The following is a 23,228-nucleotide window of genomic DNA, read 5'->3' on the forward strand; positions in this document are numbered from 1 at the left end:
GATACATTATTAGCTAACTAGCAAAGATGCCCCTTACACATGACCCTGAACATTACCAGTACGCTGTAGATATACTAAGATATATTTAACTCGTAGATATATTTAACACAACAGGCAATCGCTACCGAACATTGAAGTGACATTTTAAGTTTAATGCAGAGCTTTTATACTGTAAACCATCAAAGGTCTGACTAGCTAGTGTAGCTCACTTAGATAGCCTAGTTGCTTGTACGTGTACATGTTTCTGCAGATTGGATGTTGAGCTCTGAAATGCCAATATCGCCATGGGTTTTGACTCGTAGAATTTGCAGATCATTATCATGCAATACCTGATCAAATTAGCCAGGGGTGCTCATCTGTCTCCACTGTCTCAGACGTTGCTGCTGCTGACTCAGCATCCGGCACCTGAAGTCAAATCGAGTGTATTTTGTGGTCATTTCTCTATATAGATTGTATACACTGGAACAAAATGTCATTCCCTCGAGACCATGGTGCAACACATAATACAGTGGCAGAGTAAACAAGACGACATAAAGCGCTTATACTTGATAGTGTGAGATAAGTGCAAACAATACAATAAAGACACAGGACAGTGCACGTCAACCGGACATGACAACAGAACAGTGTTTTAAATTTACACACGCTGTCTTTTAATTAGCTTACAGTTTGTAGTGAAGTTTATTTACATTTAAAAAAAAAAGTTAACTAAATTATTTAATTATACTCAAAAAAAAAAAAGTACTGGTACAGTGAACTGTATACTCAAATACTGTAATGGGAGTACAAGTAGTTTGTTATTTTCCAGCCCTGGAGAGCAGAATTAGAAATACAGTATTAGAACGGAGATAATGTGATCCTTTATAATCCGAAGTCTGTCTTTTATCTAGGCTGGCAGAGATTGCCCATTCGCTCCTGAAGTTGGCACCGTATGACACTCTGACCATGGAGAGCCGTGGCCTGCGCCGCTACATCACCGAAATGCTGCCCATCACCGACTGGTCATCAGAAGCAGTGCGGCCGGCTCTCATCCTCATTCTCAAGCGTCTGGACCGCATGTTCAACAAGATCCACAAGATGCCCACGCTCAGGTGCGCCCGCCCACAGGCTCTGTACTCCAGGTCTGTCCACATTTCCTCAGTCCTTTCTGTCTCTTTCTGCCTCCCTCCCTCCCTCGCATCTCTTTGAGATGCAGTGCTCGTCGTTGTCGTCGTGTTTTGGTGCCGTGCGCTTCTTCTGTGCCCACAGCTTTCTCTGTAAGTTCTTGATGTGTTTGAGTGTATAGAATTTGTGCTGAGGTGGGTATGAGAAGTCAGCATGAGTGATTTTTGGTTTTATATGATTAAACTGTTCAAAGAAAAACCCCAAAACATACAAATATCATAACAGAACTGCTGGTTCATGGCAGCAGCAAGAGAGCTTTAAAATCTAAAGGTCTTGTACAGAATAAGCTACGGAGACTGTTTTATAGCTTCCACAAGAACACATCTTCTGTTTTTTCCATTTTGTTTTTATATATCAGTTACCTTTTTGACACGGGGTCAAGGTCTGTGTACTTTTGCAGTCATACATTATTCTATTTTTAAACCGAAATGAATGTTTTATGATTTTTAAAAATTCTGTAACCAACGTGTTAATAAATAATTGTTCCCTTTTTCAAAATATTTGTAAATGTAAATTCAGTATGATCTTTTTTTCTCTTTGTTATTTGTTAAATTAATGTGCTTAAATAATAATAAAATACAAACATTTTAATATAATAATGAAAAATATTGATTGTTTGATCCTGTGCTCGGGTAATTGTTTGACTGTGTTTTGCTCCAATTTCCCCTTAGGGATCAGAAATGTACATCTAGCTATCTAGTCTTATGTTTGTGAGGACTAGATAGTTTACCATTGTGGCAAGTATACCATTGTGGACACTACAGTGAACCCAGATGGGTGATCCGTTTCATTGCCAGTCAATCTGAGGAACCGGGGCATCTTTATGGTTATGTGATGTTTGAGAGATGCTGCCTAAATGCTTTGTGGTTCACAAGATAAATATTGATTTAAAAAATAGGATGTGATTACTAGTATCGCCATAATACCAATATATGGCAATGTGCCAGTGTAATGCTAGAATGCTATTTCCATCTATCCATCCATTTTCCATTCCGCTTATGCCACACAGGGTCATGCCTATCCCTGGAGCCTCGGGGCACAAGGCATGGGACACCCTGGATGGGGTGAATTTGGAAATGCCAATCAGTCTACAACGTATTTCTTTGGACTGGGGGAGGAAACCGGATGCAAACGCCACGCACACAGGGTGTAAGCGGGTTTCGAACCCCCAATCCCAAAGATGTGAGGCAAAAGTGCTACTGCTGCTTGATCTCAGAAAATAACTTTTGTTACTTATCATGAGAATAAGTTGTTATGATCTCGAGACACAACTTTTGGTATCTTGAGATCACGAGTTTCTGGGCTTCCATAAATCAGTCTGTACAGGATTTCACTGAGTGTTTTTATGATTGTTGCAGCTAAAAATGCTTGATTTTGCTGCAGGTTTTTCAAAATTTTTGAGTTGGCAAAATTGCTGAAAATTGTTTTGCACTGTCTTTCACCATTATCTTTGTTGTTAAATGAGACCTTTTGAATGCAAAGTAAAGTCTTTACATTTTACTTTACATTGATGGCATTTGGCAGACGCCCTTATCCAGAGCGACTTACATTGATCTCATTTATACATTTGAGCAGTTGAGGGTTAAGGCCCTTGCCCAAGGGCCCAACGGTGGCAGCTTGGTAGTACTGGTGTTTGAATTCATGACCTTCCGATCAAAACAGAAAATTTAATGAATGTAAAAGTACACTGACCTGTCAAATATAGCAGTGGAGCTTCAAAAAAAAACCCAAAAAAAACCTACTGAAATACTCAGTGTTCAAAAAGTGTTTTTACAGATTATAAATATAAACAAGAATGAAAGGTACATGAACAGGCACAGTAAAATAAAGTTTAGAACACTTATACAAGAAATTTGGTTTTGTATTGAGTGCAGTATAACCTGATATTTGACCTTCATATGTGTACTACTGAAACACTGGTGTTTGTGGGTTTTTCCTAGACGACAGGTGGAATGGGAAGCAGCCAGCAGTCTGATCGAAGGGATTTGTCTGACTCTTCATCGTCAGCCGATAATTTCCTTTCTCCCCCACCTGCGCTCTCTCATCAATGTCTGTGTCAACCTGGTGAGCATCACTGATCTTGGAAACACTTTATTTTGGTACACCTCTACACCTGTTGATGACTTTACCTACGTAACTAAATATATAGCAGATTTATTAGCAGGGTCAGGATGTAGCACTGAACTCAAAGTTACATTGGATATAACTCTGACTTTCTCACATTGAACCAGTTTGCTTCAGAAAGACTGGATACATGAGGTGCCCTGTTCTAATACTGTGAGTTGTGTGTTTATCTGTTCAGGTGATGGGTGTGGTTGGACCCTCCAGCGTAGCAGATGGTCTGCCATTGCTGCACTTAAGTCCTTACCTCTCCCCTCCTCTCCCATTCAGCACGGCTGTGGTTCGCTTAGTGGCCATGCAAATACAAGTAATGCACTTTAGCTGTTTTTAGTTCAGCACACTATTCATTTGATTCAGAGTAGATCTTAGTCATTTGGGCCTATATGTGATGCAGATTTTAATTCGCTCTCATTCATAGGCTTTGAAGGATGACTTTCCGCTCAGTCAGGTGATCTCACCCTTTACTAATCAGGAGAGACGAGAGGGCATGCTACTTAATCTTCTGATTCCATTCGTGCTGACTGTTGGCTCAGGAAGCAAAGGTCAGTGTTGAAAATGATCAAATAAATCTCAAATAAGCGTATTGACGACCGTCCCATTGATAGGCTCTTTGGATTTGAACAGTTCAATTTATTTCTAAATACAATATATGTGTTCATCTCAAATCCATCTACTATTCATTATAACTATAGAAATATACACACAAAAAGCACTTTACATGCATCAGGATTCTCCTGTGTCATTTTTAACTTTTATCACCTAAATATAATCTCTGTAATGTGGATGTTTTAAAGCCTTTTTAGTGTAGGATAGGTGCTTCCTTCTTTTGTAGGTGCTACTGAGTGATTTTCTGTCTGAATTAGCAGTGTTTGTGGTTGTTTTTTTGTTTTTTGTTTTCTTACCCTGCCCTTCCATGGTCTAATGCCTGTATCATGATTGTAGTGTTTTAGAAATAAATTAATGTGAACATATCACATTAACGATGTGTGATGCAAACATCAAAGTTTGTGAGAAAAGAAGCTGTTAGAAACTGACTTGTCCTGTGTTAAAACTCTGCATGTGGATGGCTATAAATGATCACAATTAGTTTTACTACAGATATCATAATGAAAAACTGATCCTCTCTGAGGGATGTGTGTTAAATATGTTTTATATTAGCAGACATGACTATAAATCTGTGAATATGTGTTTGTATGTATCTGCTGCCATAGACAGTCCTCAGATTGAGCAGGCAGAGGTCTTCCTGCTCCTGCAGACAGTCATCAACATCCTGCTGCCTCCGCGCATCATCAGCACATCTCGCAGTAAAAATTTTGTTTTAGACGCATCCCCGGCACACTGCTCCACCCCCGGAGACACGGGCAAGGACCTGCGACGAGAGGGACTGGCCGAGTCTACCAGCCAAGCCGCTTATCTAGGTACAGATATTCATTTGGGAGCTATAGGACCTAGAATATGACTAGAAACTAAAGATGTAGGTTATGGACACAACTGTGAACGATAGTTTTAAGAGTTACAGCTACACTGAGTGATTTTATGATGGTATTCAAATAAATAAATAACAGTAACCATTGTAATTCTCTTTGTATATGCTCTCGCGCACAGCTCTGAAGGTGGTGCTGGTGTGCTTCGAGAGGCAGCTGGGTAATCAGTGGTACAGACTGAGTCTGCAGGTGAAGGAGATGGCTCTGCGCAAAGTGGGTGGTCTTGCTTTCTGGGATTTCATCGACTTCATAGTGCGCACTCGCATCCCCATCTTTGTGCTCCTGCGCCCCTTCATACAGTGCAAGGTGAGCGAATTCTAGAACCAACTCCATTATTACTTCTAACAAAATTCCCAGCCACCAATATAATCATCCTCTTCGTATTCTTTGAAAATCCCAGGGAGATAAAGGAGGAAATGAGCATCACATAGTCATGTTAACATAACCATCTGTTAAGAGCTTCATACAAAGCGAGTGAAACTGCTTATTGCTGCTGTTGTGAGAAAATTCATCTTCTGTCTCTTCGAGGAAAGCTACATTCATTAGATGTTTGAGAGCGTTCTGAAATTCATGATGAATTTTATCTCACTTTGTCAGCTGCTAACCCAGCCGGCAGAGTCTCAGGAGGAGATTACAGCCCGGCATCACATCGCTGACCAGTTGGAGAGGCGCTTTATCCCACGCTCACTCTGCAAGAGCTCACTGTTCGCGGAGTTCAACAATGAGCTCAAGATCCTGAAGGAGGCCGTGCACAGTGGCTCGGGTTTGGATTCATTCACTGTCTGAGTTTTCATTAGAGTCAAACTGCTGAAAACCAAGTAACCAAGAAAAATGCTTAATTTGCAGGGTGTTACCTGGGTGTTATGATGTTCTTAATGTTACCTTAAATTTAAGTCAAATTAAAATTTAAAAGTACAGTGAGTGCTGTTGTAGGAAAAAATCAGTAGACAAAAAAAAAACGTTCATCAAGTTACTTAACAACCAAAGTGCAAAGTCCTTAAAGGAACAGCTTTACCTCGGACTGTTACAAAGCGTTGACGTTGGAGACTTTAGGAAAACACCACCATATGAAGAATTACTCACATCCATTGATGTGGTGTATCTGCCATACAAGTCCATGTGTACATTGTTACTATAGACATAATAATGCACTGGAACAACAACATTATTATAAGCGTATGATTTTACTTGCAGCTGAAATTACTGTCTGAGCCAGGCAGTAACAGAAAATTAATCAATACGTTCTGACCAATCAAAATCAACATTTCAACAGTTATGAGTGTTTATAATACATTCCTATTGTTCGGGCAAAATATGCTGTCTACACATTGCTCTCTCTCTTTTCAGCATACCAAGGAAAGACATCCATTAGTACAGTGGGCACGTCCACATCAGCCTACCGGTTGAGCCTGGCCACCATGTCTCGGTCAAACACAGGCACAGGGACAGTGTGGGAACAGGACAGCCAGCCGTCTCGCCAGCCCTCACAGGACACACTTAGCCGCACTGACGAGGAGGAGGAGGAAAGTAAAGCCACCCCTCCTCCATCTCTAGCTTATATTTTACAGAGAAATAATATTTGATCTAATATTTTTTAAACTGCTCACCAATACGAACTCACTCAATTTTTTTTTTTCTTCTTGATAAACTTGTGCATTTTTCAACCAAAGGGACTGTACTAGAAAGCAAGCAATATTATTGAACAAGCTAATGTGTTTAACTTCTGTTTAATTTAAGGTGGTCTCTAATTTACTTGCTCATTCAGCAAGTCAGCTTTCTTGTGCAATTTGTAGGGTAGCTGTGGCACTCATTTGATGTTTTCTGTATCTGGTTATGCACTTTTCTTCCTCTTCTTCTTTCTTACTAGATGATTCTATAAGCATTCCCAGTGTGGTAAGTGAGCATGAAGCATTCATACCCAGTGTAATTACACAGCGGCGTTTCTCCAGCCATGCCACAGGTTCTGCCTCCACACAGCCAGAGCCAGGTCTAAGCACCATGCTGCCCAGTCACAGGTAAACATCCCTGCTCATTCTGTTGCTAACATTAACACTAAGTGTGAAGCAAAAAAAGATAAACATACACACTCCGCCACTTTAACAGTCAGTATATGTCTCTTTGAGCTACTTTGATGGAGTATCTGTTTCCTTCATAGATTCCCACTTTTTGCTGGCGGTCACCACATTTTATCTTAATGTACCTACATGACATAACCATATCTTTTCTTTAAAGAGAGGGGTGAACGTCAGCTGTGACTTGCATGCAACTCCAATCTTTCCCCTAACCTTGTTCCCTGCCCACTCTGCAGTGAACCCAATGTGCTAGATGAGTCCCAGGGGCTGCTGGAGGAGGGTACCCTGTCACGGTACAGTGTACAGCCCTATGTGTGCTGTGTCTCACTGTGTGTGTGCTGGGGCCGGGCCTGCCTTTCCCTACTCATCACATTCACTGACTCTATGGACAGCACTCCCTTCCTTTCTGTTGTTTTCCTCTACCCTCTCTGTCTCACTGTCCTCTAATTGGTTTTGTTCTTTCTCTCGGTTATGGACACTAATACTAAATGTCACTACTTATTATCACTGTGTGGTACTCATGTCATTTCCAGTGAGCCTCATGGTGCCATGGTGTCCATTCATGTTTCAGGCTTTTTCCCCACTGCTCAAATTGGAGTTCCTCTCTGGGGTGCCAATCTCTGGGGCTGAGGAGTCTGGTCTGGCAGGTGCAAATCATAAGCAATTTGCTGACACATTATAGTTCAGTAAAACGTAATGTTGCCCTATTTATACAGTTTATTTAATTCATTTTTACAAAACTGAAATCTTGGAAATTATTTTGAAGGGTGTAAGACCCTGCCAACACCAGCTCCTCTAAATCCCTTATGGTGTTGTGAATGACATTGCAGGTGTCTAATCTGCAATTCATGTGTCACGATTTGTCTTTGTCACTGTGTTTGATTAATGATGAGCCTTGGACTGTTGGGGGATTTGTGGAATTCACACACTTCCTCTAAACTCTCCTGTGTCTCTGGGGGATTTACCAGGGATTGTGTTCAGCTCACTTAACCCCCCTTGCTCACATGCTGCTCTGTGGATTCTTCTACAGGGTTGCAAGTGTCCAAAGTGAGCCAGGCCATCACAATCTCTTACTTCAGCCACCACTTGGTCGAAAAAGAGGTCTTAGGCAGGTGAGAGGGCAATAAGAATTTCATTGAATCTGTTTTGCAGTAGTGTACACTCTGGGGGGCCAATTCAAATGTGCGTGAAATGTAGTGTTTTTAATTTAGCAATGAATAAAAAGGTAGCAAACAAGTTGATTGCAACAACATGTAATATAAGGTTGTACTGAATATTTTTCCAAATAATGACGTCTTCGTGGTAAACTTGTAGACGGCCTTTTACACAATGACATGTTAATGTTGTTGCACTTGTGTCAAAAGAACCATGGCTCATTTTTGCCCCAGAGTGTAGTTTGCAGGACGAAAGCCTATTTCTGGTTTCTCCAAAACTAAATGAGGCAGGGGATTGTCTTTTTTTTTTAGCTTCGTCGACCACTGCTGTCCATCCCACAGATGCAGGATGACTGTCGTGGACGGCATGGAGCCAGACTCTCAACCACTCGCAGGAGCATTCAGCCCAAGAACAAAGCAGTTGATAGAAGTGCGTATGTATTTGTGGCCTAAAAATGTAGTACATTGATTAAAACTAGAGTTCATATTAGGATTAAAACTAATTAGAAGGTCAACTGTAAGTCTACTAAACTCATGCATATAGAGTAACATTATTTTGAGCGAGCTGAGGACAACTGGTTGTTTAGCATATCCTAACATGGTAGGGAAGCTGCAATCAGAACTTGGGGTCAGCCACTGTACAGTGCCCCTTGGGGAAGTTCAGCATTGCTGAAGAGTTCAACAGAGAGTGTCATGGGCATTAGCACAAAACCTAACATGCTGAGCAACCAGGGCTGCTCACATTTTGACCATTTCCTTTTGTATGTCTAATCAAACGACTGTATTGCTCTGATATTTCCGCTTTTAGTACACAGTGACCAAAAGAGGTCAGTCACCTTCACCGAATCCCAGGAAGCTTCTAGAAAGTCTCCTTCTGCTACACCCACTCCCAGCACTGCTCTGCTGGGAGCGAATGGAGCCAGAAGACCTAGCCACTCACCCACAGCTACTGCTCGCTCTGAGACTCCATCACCCTCCATCAGAGCTGAGCAGAACATCCCAGCACATCCACAGGTGGGGTTTCATAGCTATGTTACATTGAACAATGTATCACCGAGAGTGACATAAATACAGATTTTTTTTAGCTTGCTTAAATGTGGTTATTTTAAGAATCATGAAGAACTGTAATGAGAGATGCTTCATATACATTCATGTGAAAAACATAAGTACACCCAATGGACATTGTTGGCTTTTTTGACATATTTGAACAAGCAAACACTTGATCCTCTTTGAAACAGTGCCTAGTAATAAAGTTGATACACTCTATCATGGACACATAAAATTCAGATTTTGTAGCAATTTTCACATTTTAATTTAACAAAAAAACAGATCAGTCACAGAGAAAAAGTAAGTACACCCCTACATTTATCACACCTTAAAATCCATTAAATTAGAATCAGTTGTTCAAGATTGGGTGCCAGTGGTTAGAACCTGCTTAGGGAGTGCAGGCGGAACCGGTCTTATTCATACCCCTCTCATATCTAGTGTCTGGTGTTCCCTTTGTTATTGAGGTGTGGGGTGTCATCATGCCAAGATCTAAAGAGGTCTGTAAGGCCTTCAGAAAAAAGGTTATAGATGCCTATGAGTCTGACAAGGGATTTAAAAAGATCTCCAAATTATATGAAATACATCGTTCCACTACACGTAAAATAATCTACAAGTGGTGCAGATCTCAAACGACCCAATTTATCCAGGACTGGTCGTCAGCCCAAGAGTAGACCATCTGATGCCAAAAGAAGTCTCCAAGAACCAAGAAATGATTTGTTAATTTTGCTAATTAAAATTTCACAATAAATCCGATTTGCAAATGGGGGTTGAATATTTTTGATTGCAACTGTAGATATTTATAATGGATGCCACCATACATTTTCAGCTGAATATGGTCAATAACAAAAGAGGAAAAGTGCTGAAAGATTTGACCGGAAGAAAAATAAGAGTAAAAATGCCTAAAAAGTGTCAAATCTAACAATTTAGAAATAATTTAATGGTAATGATAATGTGATCAAAACATTGTTTGGCTATGCAGGGCCAGTCAGCACAAACATATTGAAAGCAACAAATTATCCGTGAAAATGTCACCCGATTTGTAATAGGACTATGTTGAAAATGTACTGTTATGTTTTTAGAGTTTTCTGTGTTTTCGTACATCCCTACCCCCATTTACTCAAGCAGTTTCTTTGCTTTAAGAGTTCAGAAGTCAACTAAACCCACTTTTTTCCTTAATTACAAAACTCCATGTAAAGCTTAGTTTATCAAACATAGATGGACCCTATAATATATACTAACTGTGCATTTATTTCTAATCCAAGTCATGATAGGCACAATCAGTAATTGCTAAGCCATCCACTCTCCTGTTCTAGGCTTCACCTGTTGCCGAGAGTAAAGAAAAGCAAGACAAGGGTAGTACGAGAAGTAGCCTCTCCCCCACGCCATCCTCCACTCCAGCCTCCAGGTCATGCTCTCCCCTCCCTTCCTCTTTCCCGATGCTGAGCACTCCTGTCCGTCTGAACCCGACTCAGATCCGTGAGAGTCCAGAAGACGAGGAGACATCAGGGCTTTTGGAAAACACAGACACCTCGCTCCACATGGCTGAGGAGCATGGCACAGAGAACCCTCTCCTCACCTCTCTCCTCACACCTCATCCTCTGTCCCCTCTACCCCTGTCTCCTGTAGATCTGGACCTAGACGAGTCTCATGTCTGAAAGCCTCAAAACCTTTAAAAGCTTAATCAAAAAGCATCAGGGAAGGGTCAGTGAAAATTCAGCATTTGGCTATTCAAATGCCACAATACGCCATGACTCATGAGGGAACAGGAAAGTGGTAGTTCTATGTAAGTGACCACAAGAGTTTAAAATCTCACACTTTGAGATTTAAACAGGTTGCCAGATTGACACAGTCGATTCATTGTGCATTAGTCACCATTAGTAACCTTTAACTGCTTTAAAACTGTGTATTTTAACCCACAAAACAATTTTACGGGGGAAAAAAACGTCAAATCTGTTCACTATGTAGATTACTAAAGTATACCAAACAAAAGGTTACTGTAAATGTTAGTTGCTCTGGGGAAATTTAAACATTGACTACGTTTACATGGACAGCAGTAATGTAATTATTGAGCTTACTCTGAGTAAGATAATAATGTGATTAAGGTGTGTACATGAGTCGCTTTTAGAATACTCCTGTCATGTTCCCGTTTTACATGTTATAGAACATAATTAGATTTACAGCCCGCGTCATTACGTCACCGCACCACGCCGTCCGACGTTCCTCTAGAATTTCACGTATCGACATACAGTTCGTCTTCGTTATGGTACCGTATACAGTTTTGGGTGTTTTTATTTATTTATTTTACGAACGCTTTAAGTGCGGTTAATTATTTGTCATGCTGTACGTGCTAATAGACAACTGCTTGAAGCGGTGGGTGTGTCCCAAATCGCGTAGTTACCGTCTATATAGTAGCCGAGATACATGTATTTTTCCCCACTACAGGCCTATAGTAGGAAAGTATGCGATTTGGGACGCAGCCGAACTCTCTTGTTCGCCGTAAAACGGCCGTGTGTGATCGTGTCCTGTCGCAAAATGCGGTGAAAACTCCCACACGACGTTCATAATGTGATTAAGGTGTGTACACGTCTGTAATACACGTCCATAATGCGACTAAAACAGGAATACTCCACCTGTCTTAATACGATTATTGCTTACTTCCATTATGACCTTAATTAGATTAAGGTAAGTAAAAATAGCTGTTTACATGCTAGTTTCTTAATTAGAGTATGGTCTTAATAGGATTAAGAGTGGGTTATTGTTGTCCATGTAAACGCAGCTAGTGATGTATTCAAAAACTCAATTATATACCAGGGGGATTCAACTAAAATTAAAGGTCTGGATAAGCAGCTAATATGACTAAACGATGACAACAGTTTTGCTTAAACATTAATGATTAGTTTATGGCTATAAACAAAAAAGTGGTTTTGTTTTGTAGTGGTGTATCACGTTACTACTTTTAACTTTTGAATTCGCTGTATTTCAGGTGACCTAAACTACAGAGACGTTAAATCAGTTTGTGCAGTGCCCCTAAGGTCATTTATGAACTCCCATACATCTGACCTAGTAGAAATGTATTCTGTAGTTAAAACTGGTTACTCTGCACATCACTCAAACAAACTGGTTCTAAATAAACTGGCTTTAGATGAGTCTAGATATTCATAAAGCACTGTGAGTTAACATTAGAGCTTTAACCTCCAGAGAAAATCAATAAACAGGTTCAGTGTTCAGTTCTGGGGGGTATTCCAGTAAGCGGGTTTAGCAATGAACCGTTCTCAGTGGGGGATATAGTTCTCCGTTCCAAAAACTGTGATACTCATGATTACAACTGTTGATAATCAGATGATTGTCAAGAGTAATTTCTATCAACTACGAGCAGTCGCAAAACTGAAACCACGCCTCTCAAATCAAGCTATGGAAAAAGTCATCCATGTTTTAAGAAACAGTACTGTATAAGGAATTATCGTAATTCTACATAGAACTCAATAAGTCATCCCTCACCACCAATTAGTTCAGAATGCAGCAGTTAAACTGCTAACTGGCACCAAGAAAAAGGATCATATCACTCCGGTTTTAGCCTCTCTGCACTGTCCAGTACAGGATCCAATTTAAGGTCCATTTATTTGTTGTTAAAGCTCTTAACAGGATAGCCCTCTCCTACATCATGGACCTGCTCTCTCAGTACTCAGCTCCTAGGTCTTCAAGGTCTTCGGATCAGTCACTCCTGGCCGTCCTACGGCCAAGAGGTTGAGGCTAAAGTGTGACTGTGCCTTCGCGACCGCTGCGCCATGGCTATGAAATAGCCTACCCCTAGATATCAGGAACACCTCTTCAGTTACCATTTTTAAATCAAAATCTTTTCACACTTGCATTTTCATTTCTCCTGTTTATTTTTGTTTCTGTTATTGTTATTACTATTATTACTATTTCATGTCTTAGCATTCTTCTTTTTTTTTTTTTTTTTTAAACAATTAATTGTACCCTGTCTGTATTTTTAGTCTAAATTTTTTTTCTTATGTATTGTCCCCTCTGAATGTATTGGAATGCAAGGCCAATGGTTTTGTTTTTGCTATACACTGAAGACATTTGGGTTTGAGATCAAAAGAATATGAGATTATAGATCAGAATTTCAGCTTTCATTTCCTCATATTTACATCTAAATGTGTTGGCACTGACACTTAAGTGCACAGAAGTACAGGAACAGACAGTTAATTAAAATCAGTAACACTTCATATTGGGTTGCATGTTCATTGTTTGTAATAACTGCTTCAAGCTGGCGAAACACTGACCACCAAACTGTTGCATTCTTCTCTCTTTTTTTTTTGTGATGCTTTTCCAGACTTGTACTGCGGTTTCTTTCAGTTGTGGTTTGTTTTGGGGGTTTCTCCTTTCAGTCTCTTCTTCAGGAGATGAAACGCATGCCGACTTGGGATAAGGCTAGTCTAAAACCTTCCACATTTTTCCCCTGATGAAATCTTTTGTTGTGTTGGCAGAGTGTTTTGGGTCATTGTCTAGCTGCAAGAAGTTCCTCACAATTATACTGGATGCGTTTCTCTGTTAACTGACAGAATGTTTCTGTACACTTCTGAATTCATTGATTAGAGGTTCATCTTGGTTCTAAATCTTTTGTGGCTCATTTCTGTATTTCTTTGTGAATTCCAGTCTGAACTTCTGATTCGTACTGCTGATGAGTGGTTTGCATCTTGTGATCTAGCTTCTACATTTCTGACCTCAAAGTTTTCTTGGAAAGGAGGATTGTGATACATTCACTCCTGCCCTGTGGAGGTTATTGGTGATGTCTTCGCAGCTCTCACAATGTTTCTGTATCAGTTGCTGTCGTTTACCTTGGCAGACCGGTTTAATGTCTGGTTGTTAGTACACAAGTGGATTCTTTCTTTTCCAGGACATTCCAAATTGTTATATCAGCTATGCCCAATGCTTGTGCAGATGTTCTGATAGATCTTCTGTCTTTTCAAAATGGCTAGCTTTTCTCCCACAGACAGCTCTCTGGTCTTCACGTTGGTTCATCCTTTTTAACAACAAATTCAGCCATATCCGGCGAAACCCAGGGTTCAAACCAAGCGTAGACATTCAGAGCGAATAATTGTTTAGACAATCATTCTAACAGGGCACACCTGGGCAACAAGAAACACATGATCCATATACGTATAGTCCAATCCATAAGAAGTCACATGTTCCATACGTATATATTTTGTATTACTTGAAATATGGGTGGATTCAAACAAAAAGTTGTTTAACACATCTACATATGAATATCAGGAAATGAAAGCTGAACTTCTGATCTATCATCTCATATTCAACTTTTGATCTGAAACCTGAATGTCTTCAGTGTATAGCAAAAACAACTGAACCTTGCTGTTCCAATACTTTGAGAGGACTGTATGTACACTTTGGGCGACTATTGTTGTTTTAAATGTGCGTTATACATACAGCTAACTTACTTAAATTATTTTAAGTGGACATGCAAAAGTGCACATGCAAACATGTGCTAACACAAGACAGTACAGTAACTACAGAAACAGGAACAACAGGCACAGTAAGTGACAGATTTATGCCAATTAGATATTCTATTATTCACTAATTGATATTTCCCTGAACAATATCATTAAATTAATTTAGTCTTATATTTATTGCATGCATTTAGACTCCATTTTATAGACCTTGGGACAAGGCTAAACTAGAGTAAAAAATCTACAGTAACACTTTCCTCTCTGAAGCACCTTCATCCTGAAATGAACATGCACAACAGAGAATGCGGTCTACTTAAATCTAATCACCAAAAATATGGTTCAAAATGATACACAGACGTGTGAGGTTGTCGGTGACTGTCGAGGGATGATGCTTGGATTTTACCCAGGTAGAAGATAACGTTCTGGTTGTTGTCTGGGTGGGGCGGCTGTGGATCAGGTGGTAGAGCAGGTCGTCCACTAATCGTAGGGTTGGCGGTTCGATTCCCGGCCCACGTGACTCCACATGCAGAAGTGTCCGTGGGCAAGACACTGAACCACAAGTTGCTCCCGATGGCAAGTTAGCGCCTTGCATGGCAGCTCTGCTACCATTGGTGTGTGAGTGTGTGTGTGAATGGGTGAATGAGACACAGTAGATAAAAGCGCTATATAAGTGCGGTGCAGACCATTTGCCTACTAGGGATCTAAAATCAGCACCCCTTCAGTTCAACTACGATTAGATTAAATATGTTGATTATGATGTTGATATGCCAATACTTTATATACACTGCCTGGCCAAAAAACGGCCACTGTTTGGCTTTAAATAAGGAAATACTTAAGAGCCTAGGATTGGATCTTTATTGCAGTGATTCATATGTTTCAGCTGGCAGCAATTCTTTTAACCCTAACAGATGCAGTGTGTAGCTTCTCATTACTTAAACAACCGTGTCGGAAGACGTATCCCATGGTCGTGGAAAAGATGTGCGTATGTTTCAGAAGGGGCAAATTATTGGCCTGCATCAAGCAAAGAAAACAACTAAGGAGACTCCTGGAATTGAGAACTGTTAAGAACTGTCTAATGCATTATTAAAACCTGGAAGGAGAGCGGTGAACTGTCAACTCTGAGGACGAAAAATGTTCAGAATCTTGAGCGATTGCGATCGGAGCTCTCGAAGACACTTTCACATTGTAAATAATCTACATGGCTATGTTTAATGGTGAAACTAAGAGTATTACGACATGCACGATGCGACGAGAACTTACAGGATTGGGACTAAACAGCTGTGTTGCCTAAACAGTTTGAGGCTAATCAGATAAAAACGACTTCATTTTGCTAGGGAGCATAAAGATTGGACTGTGGAGCGATGGAAAAAGGTCATGTGGTCTGATGAGTCCAGATTTACCCAATTCCAAAGTGATGGGTGCATGAGGGTAAGAAGGGAAGCAGATGAAGCGATGCACCAATCATGCACAGTGCATACCGTACAAGCCTCTGGAGGACTTGTTATGATCTGGGGTTGCTTCAATCGGTCAGATCTCGGCTAAGCGATGTTATGCAGCAATAAAATGAAGTGAGCCGAGTACCTGAATGTACTGAATGACCAGGTTAACTCACAGCACGGGCATATTCCAGGACAATGCCAAGATTAATCAGGCTCAAATTGTGAAAGAGTGGTTCAGGGAGCATGAGGAATCATTAATTGGCCACCACAGAGTCCTGACCTTAACCCCATTCAAAGTCTTTGGGAAGTGCTGGAGAAAACGTTACAGAGTGGTTAGACTCTCCCGTGCTCTATACAAGAGCTCAGCCAAAAATGAACGCAACTCTGGATGGAACTAGATGTTGTCACGGTGCACAAGGTTGTGTGTCCTGCGAGGACAGTTGACTCTGATAACAAAATCCAAATTTAAAGCATACCCACTGCTCTATGACTCTGCCAGCTCCTCTGCTTGTGTGAGCAGTTGGGCTGGATTTTAGGGGCGTCAGCCTTCTTGATATTGGCTACAAAGTGAAAATAAGTCTGAAATTAGTTTCCAATGAAGGAAATGTTGTAGCTATAAGCAAAAAAAATATCTTTACACATCTTTGGCTTAATTGAATCTCATGTTCTAACGTGTTGGTAAATCCTTTTATCATCAATCATTGAATTGATCTAAATACTATTTTGGAAACCCAGACATCCCAAACCATTAAATTCAGGCACAGTAATACTAATGAACTACTGAACATTAGTGTTTCATTTCCATTAGACATTTACACAGTCCACATATTCAGACTTCAGTATTTTATATTTCAGCTGTGAAAAATATTTTTCGTCTCATACACGCTGTATAAATCCTTTATCAGAATGCCACCAATGAGGGGAGTTTTATGTTCACTGTGAACATACTCGGAGCTGATAAACCTCGAGCATTAAAATTCTTACCTGCCAAATGTACATAGTTCACACTGGCTTTACTCAGGTTAACTTAGGCTTTGTTAAACCTGCTTTCTGGAATACACTCCCCGGATCATCATCATCCTCATTATCAAAGGTAATATTATCTAACCTAAATATTTCCATGTGCACATTATATGTGATGTAGATTCAATTTAGCATTATTTAAAAAAAAAAAAAAATTGTGCATTATAAAAAATATTTATTTTGACTAATAATCAAATATATTTGCAATAACACTAAATAGATATTTTCAATCATGAGTAGTTTTCCAGACCTCATACACACGTTAAGCAAGTGTCTATCCGAGCTTAAGTGAAAGAATTAGTATTACTTTAGGATCATCAGTTATGTGAGATACGTTTTTCTATTAAACACATGCAATTTATTTCACATTTTGTTTACTGACATAAACTGGTCTTATTCTACCAGCAGGTTCTGTACAAGCCCGAAAAAGGTCCATCGTGATGTAGATATACAGTATATAATAAAACGGCTATAATCAGACAATGCAACAAACTGTAGTAGCTTAAGCTAACGAGGTGCCTGTGAAGAAAGAGACGGTCACTGTTTGTCAGTGTCAGTGAGTGCAAATATGCAGTGTTTTATGTGTCTACCGTTTTTCCTGTCAGTAAACTTGTTGCTAACTATTGAGCTTGTGCAATAATAAAAATATATACTCCAACCATTAAAGAGAACTGATGTTTTTCTTTCAGAAACAATGCTGAGACACAGGAATACTAACAATTTTCAATGTGTCGTTCATGTTTGATAATAAATTAGAGAATAAGTAAGTTCCCCGGACAAAAAAAAAAAATAAAAAATAAAAAATGACACAGCCACACCAATCCACAACAGTAAACACATTGCTGCACAGTTCTCGCACCTGGACTAACGTAATTTCGCGTAAAATTGGATCACCAGTTATTGGCTAGACGTGGTCAGTGGTGCTTCATTTCCAAGCAGCCAAGTCCTGGTTCTTTATACTTATCAAACATATTTTTAGCCAGATTACACAGATTTGGTCACATTGGACAGGAAACACAGTCTACCCAACAACTGACAATGCAGTTTTATCCTACATTAAAATTGTATTTGTCCAGATGTGCAACCTATTAACATTGTACGGTAATGTGCTACCATTGGTGGATATAACTTTTTATCCAGAGAGCTTAGTAAAGATGTTGAAAGAAGCATAAAGAGTGCAGGCTCTGGTTGAACTGTTAGCTTACTTACCGAATAATTTCAACAACAACAACAACAACAACGAGAGATACAAAACTGGGTAAGATTTATTAGTAGAAAGCAGATAATTTTTAGACACCAATATGGCTCAACTCGTGTTGTATTGTTTAGACATGAACGTCTCAAGGAGCTTGAACAGCCGGTCCTCCCTTGCAGCAGCTTCTCTATCCCTCCGCTCCTCCCTTTCTCTGTACTCCTTCTCTCTCCTCTCCTCTCTGGCTTGCAGCTCCCTCTCCCAACGCTCCTGTCGGGAAAGAAGATCCTGCTCCCTCCTCTTCTCTCGCTCGAGAGCCTGCCTCTCTCTTTCCTCTTCTCGTTCAGCCGCCCGTCTCTCCCTCTCTTCTTCTCTGTCGGCTGCCCGCCTCTCCCTCTCCTCCTCCCTCTCTGCAGCACGCCTCTCGCGCTCCTCCTGCCTTCTCTCAAGCTCCTGCAGGGCAGCTAGCCAGTACTGCTCCTTCCTCTTCTTGGCAGGGGGGGCATCCTGTCCAGACGATGGCACAGGGAAATGGCTGGACGAGCTGGACAAGTTGGATAGGTTGGACAGATTGGATAGAAGCGAGTGAGCCACAGTGAGCTCACCACTCAGAGCCTGATCCATCACGGTGTACCACTTCCATGGAGTCACTAGCGGGTCACCTCCCATCATACTGAGGCTCTTGATATCCTGCAGAAAAGCAAGCAATGAATTATGGGTTTCAGAGCAATCACAGGCAAATAACCATATATAAAAGGTATGCCTATCTATAAAAAGCCCGTCAACCTTAGCAGTTAAAATGTGGTATCCACATCACTGTTTTAGAGCACTGCATTAATAAGTATTAAAGATTTATTAGTCACAAAGCGTTTACCCTTTATGGGAGTTTGTAAGCAAGTGGGAAACGTATCAGTAAGAAGTCAATAACTTCTCAATAATGTCAACTTGAATCTAGTGACAATGTTAATAAATGTGTGCGAGTTGAAAGTGCAAAATATAAAGCACATTTAAATGATGAGCCGACTATTGGAATATGTTCTTAAAATAAATGTGTAGTGAGAGGGATTTTTGGGGTTGGATATTAAAACGCACCTATTATGGTTTTGAAACGTGCCTAATGTTGTTTTAAAGGTCTCATACAATAGATTTACATGCATCAAATCAAAAAACCCTTTAATGTGCTCATAATTTAAATTGCAGCGTTACCTTTTTTCCACCCAGTGTCACAAACGACTCATTAAATGATCCATTCTAAAGGATTCATTCTAAACTCCTTTCAGAGAGCATACTCTGCTCTGATTGGTCAGATGTCCCAGTCTGTTGTGATTGGTCTACCGCTGTCAGTGATGACCAGAGGTGGGACTTTTTATTACAAACCTATGTAAGTTAGTACAGGAAATAAAGTCTGGAATCACTAATGACTCATTTCAGCTGTTCAGAATCAGTTCCTTCTTTTGGGAGTCAATAACGCCGTTTGTCATGCGCTTTGATTTAGAAACTTTGCAGACATTTTTACATTCACAAACAGCTCAATAACACGCCACATGAATAGGTAATATTTGAAAAACCATAAGGTTTATGAAAAGTTGATCTAGAAAGCTGGCCTGTAACCTCCACTTAATATGAGCTTGGGCCAACGTGTGTTCTACTGATGAGAAATGAACATATGAGTGAGCTTAACTGTGTGTTAAAGAACAGTATCAATGAATAAGTGCCTTCTAACATCAATGCACTGTATGGGGTGGCAATCAATCAAAATCAGAATCAGTGTTGCCCCCGTTTGGCCAAGAAGTTTCAACAAGCAGACTTTATATAATGTGTTATATATATATATATATATATATAAACCTTTTTAAATAAATGACTGCCCTCCATCTGCAATACAAAGCAATGGCTAGCTATAATTCTCAACCTTGGGTTTGCATGAGATGCAGATGGGGTATTATCACATTATCAACTGGTATCTATAATCTAGTTCTAAAACAGGAATAAACAATATTCATAAAACTAGGGATGCACCGAAATGAAAATTCTTGGCCAAAGCCGAATATAATGAAAAACTTGGACGAAGGCCGAATACCGAACACGTTTTTCCATTTTTTTCACCATTGCATAAATTAAATCGTCAAAATGTGCTTTTTACTGTTTTGTCTTGCTTTTCAAAGAAAAAAAGTCAATTACAAAAACTACAATTTCAAAATATTTATTTAACACTGAACATTTTTTAAAATTCCAGCAGGCATCGGCTACCAACAAGGCACAATATAACTTTAAATAAATAAATGAGTAAAATAAAAATATTTCGATGTGGTCATCTTTGAGCCCCTTGAATAGCCGATGTTAGGCCTATAACTGACTGCTGAAAGAATGGAACACTCTGTAGACTACAACTAAAAGTGCATTATAAAGTGCATTGACAAGAGTGCAGGAAATGGTTCTATTCGGTTATACACGGCTGATGATATTGGGGATATACACCGCTCGCGTCCCTGTACACCTTGCCGAGTATTAGAGTAGATATAGTATAGTTAGATACGTTGTTAATGTTATGTTCCTTGATAGATTTAGTTAGTTTAAACTATAGATTAGTTCATTTAGTCCCCGCTGGTTTTTCCGCTCCCAGTCCATAGTACTAGTTCATGTTTCTTGTTTTGTGTTGTGACCCTGTTTTCTGTGACCGCGACTCTGATTCCTGCTTTTCCCCGTTTACGCCTGTTTGCCGATCGCCCGACCCTTTGCCTGTCTTGACTACGTTTTTTGGATTACGATTTGGATTTGTCTGCCTGCCCTTAAATAAATACGTCTTTACCTGCTTCCGTACTCTACTCCCTTACTACTCGTGACGTGACAGAATACTCCGGAAAAAAAAACAACAAACGCACGTGTCCACAGTAAACAATGTCATGGTTGTCAACATCCAAAGAGCACGTAGCTCGTGTCATCTCTCCAAGCGCGCTGCCGGAAGTGGAGGTCGTGAAATTCGCGCGTCTCACTCTGGTTGCTAGGCTATTTGGTCACGTCATCAAACACGTCATTGTTCGGTCAAATTTATTCGGCCTTTTCACTTACCGAACATTCGGTGCATCCCTACATAATACTTACAAATGAGTGCATGTCCATAATCCAAACAGCACATGGGCTATACTTTGCATTTTGATTATTTCAGGTTTTATAAATGAAGTTCAAAACAAACTTGATGCAATCATACACAGTGATAATTAAGGTTTTATAATAATGTCCGTGATCATTTGTGGCCTTTAAAATCTGCCCACTAGCCAAAGAGTCTTAAGGCTGCCTTCAGAGCAACCTGTTTATATGAGTGTGGTCTAGACCAGGGGTTCCCAAACTTTTCCAGGGCAAGGCCCCCCCAAATGTCATTAACATTTGACCGAGGCCCCCCTTTTGCAAGATGTCTTTAAAACACATTAAAAATACAGATTCTGAATATATCCCCCCTTTTTTTTTTATTAATAATTACAGCTTAACATTACATTAGGAATTGATTGTGAGTGTGTGGTTGTCAGAGTGAGAATTTATTTTTCACACCAAATTGTTAAGGCCCCCCGGGCGCCCCCTGGCGGCCCCCACTTTGAAAACCACTGGTCTAGGGGGTGTTGCATTGTTTTGCATGACTTGTCTCTGACAACATCAGTAGCTTATCTACTCCACTGCAGACTGATGTAGAACACATGAGGCAAATCACACAATAAAGCAGACTGAACTGTAAATGCTGACTTGGTTGCCATTACCTTATATTTCTGTCTCAAGTTCTCCCACTTCTTTTTCACCCATGCTGGCGTCACTTTCCCGTCCAGCCGCTTCTCCTTCACAAACAGCCTGCAGAATGAGACTTGTTTAATATTTACAGAAGAACACACAAGGCATTAGGAGGCGATGAAGTGTCCCTGTGTCACTCACTCGAAAGCTCGCAGGGCGGTGTTCTTCTTCCCCGTGAACAAGCTGTTATTACTGACGCGCCACACAATCAGCTCTGCTGTGTTCGCATCGGTCCCTAAATAAACACCGCACACATTTACACACTTCTTTTCCCCGCTCCGTGAAGTAACATTAAAGCTGAACTTCCTAGTCATGCACTGGATCTACATGACTAAACCAGCCGTGAATCCAAGCTTGCAAATATGGCGCAGTACTTTTTTTTTGTGTCAGCTGCGTGTTTTCATTACTTCAGTAAGCCATTACAGCTCATCGCGGAAGCAGTAAACATCAAAGCCGTACATTCCTAAACAATGTTTACAACAGAACCATGAATAGGAGAAAAAACAAACAACTTACATTTAAAGGCTGTAAAGGACCCGACCTCTAATGTTAGGCCTACTGTACTCTCCATTTTATTGTTGTTTTGTTGCTGTTTTCTTCGCGTTCCTCTTCATTCAGTAGAAAGTCCGAGTGCGCTGTCGCCCCCTGTCGGGAAAGCGGTGTCATGCAAAAGACGCCCAAAAAAGCCCAAGTAGGCCTGGCTGCAGCCTGCAGGGGATGAATTTCTAGTGCCGTGTAGTGATGGAAAGTTCGGATCATTTCACTGACTCGGTTCTTTGAATCTCGTTCAGCAAAATGAAGGAATCTTTTTTGCAAGTCATTTCGTTCATTTCAGCAGAATATAATTAAAATGTTACATGTTAATTTCCCCGACACTTCGAGTACTTAATAAACTATCAAATAAACTATAGGTTAATACAGACAAGGCTGAATTATGAGAAACAGAAATGATTCATTAATAGTTTAGCTTTAGGTCTTCAGGCTATGCAGTCTGTTAGTTCATGTCACCTCACATCCCGATCCGAGTCCTTTCTTTTCTCACGTCACATTTGTCACGTCTGTTCCCCGGAAACAGAAATGATTAGTTCACGACTCGAACCCGAAGACGCGAGAGATGAACTAATCATTTCTGTTTCTGGTACATAACCTATGGGGATGTTACAGCGCATGCGCGGACAGAAATGAACGAATCACTCTCTGAGACAACTCGTTGTTCCCGAGTCATATTAAAGATTCGTTCAAAATTAACGAATCGTTCATGAACGACACATCACTAGTACCGTCGAAAAA

General features: G+C 40.3%; 2 protein-coding genes across 2 annotated transcripts in view; one reads left to right on the forward strand and one right to left on the reverse strand.

Annotated features, from left to right (window-relative positions):
* The window catches only part of LOC128615401 (protein unc-80 homolog), an 89,105-nt gene extending 78,251 nt beyond the window's left edge, over positions 1-10,854 (forward strand). The window contains exons 50-63 of the mRNA XM_053637455.1: positions 888-1,118; positions 3,102-3,225; positions 3,464-3,589; positions 3,701-3,824; positions 4,494-4,700; positions 4,888-5,072; positions 5,364-5,529; positions 6,114-6,293; positions 6,634-6,781; positions 7,075-7,131; positions 7,869-7,950; positions 8,305-8,422; positions 8,801-9,006; positions 10,353-10,854. Coding sequence (XP_053493430.1) covers positions 888-1,118; positions 3,102-3,225; positions 3,464-3,589; positions 3,701-3,824; positions 4,494-4,700; positions 4,888-5,072; positions 5,364-5,529; positions 6,114-6,293; positions 6,634-6,781; positions 7,075-7,131; positions 7,869-7,950; positions 8,305-8,422; positions 8,801-9,006; positions 10,353-10,694 — 2,296 coding nt within the window. The 3' untranslated portion in view covers positions 10,695-10,854. The remainder of the gene's footprint in view (positions 1-887; positions 1,119-3,101; positions 3,226-3,463; positions 3,590-3,700; positions 3,825-4,493; positions 4,701-4,887; positions 5,073-5,363; positions 5,530-6,113; positions 6,294-6,633; positions 6,782-7,074; positions 7,132-7,868; positions 7,951-8,304; positions 8,423-8,800; positions 9,007-10,352) is intronic.
* A 7,364-nt stretch (positions 10,855-18,218) lies between these two features.
* On the reverse strand, positions 18,219-22,577 carry si:ch73-193c12.2 (putative uncharacterized protein DDB_G0271982). The gene is made up of 4 exons (XM_053637454.1): positions 22,455-22,577; positions 22,080-22,173; positions 21,911-21,998; positions 18,219-18,851 (listed from the first exon to the last, which is right to left on the reverse strand). Exons 1-4 carry the CDS (start codon positions 22,507-22,509, stop codon positions 18,276-18,278), a joined length of 813 nt encoding a protein of 270 aa, XP_053493429.1. The 5' UTR covers positions 22,510-22,577; the 3' UTR covers positions 18,219-18,275.
* Positions 22,578-23,228: the final 651 nt, after the last annotated feature.

The sequence above is a fragment of the Ictalurus furcatus genome, chromosome 12 (assembly GCF_023375685.1).
Source record: "Ictalurus furcatus strain D&B chromosome 12, Billie_1.0, whole genome shotgun sequence".
Classification (NCBI taxonomy): Eukaryota; Metazoa; Chordata; class Actinopteri; order Siluriformes; family Ictaluridae; genus Ictalurus; species Ictalurus furcatus.

Bases quoted from the DNA above. Each gene is read 5' to 3' on its own strand.
- si:ch73-193c12.2 (XM_053637454.1), bottom strand. From the start codon at position 22,509: ATGGAGAGTACAGTAGGCCTAACATTAGAGGTCGGGTCCTTTACAGCC. The intron at 21,999-22,079 runs GTGAGTGACACA...CTCATTCTGCAG, and splicing joins ACCGCCCTGCGAGCTTTCGA to GCTGTTTGTGAAGGAGAAGC. The intron at 18,852-21,910 runs GTAATGGCAACC...GCTTTTCTGCAG, and splicing joins ACTTGAGACAGAAATATAAG to GATATCAAGAGCCTCAGTAT.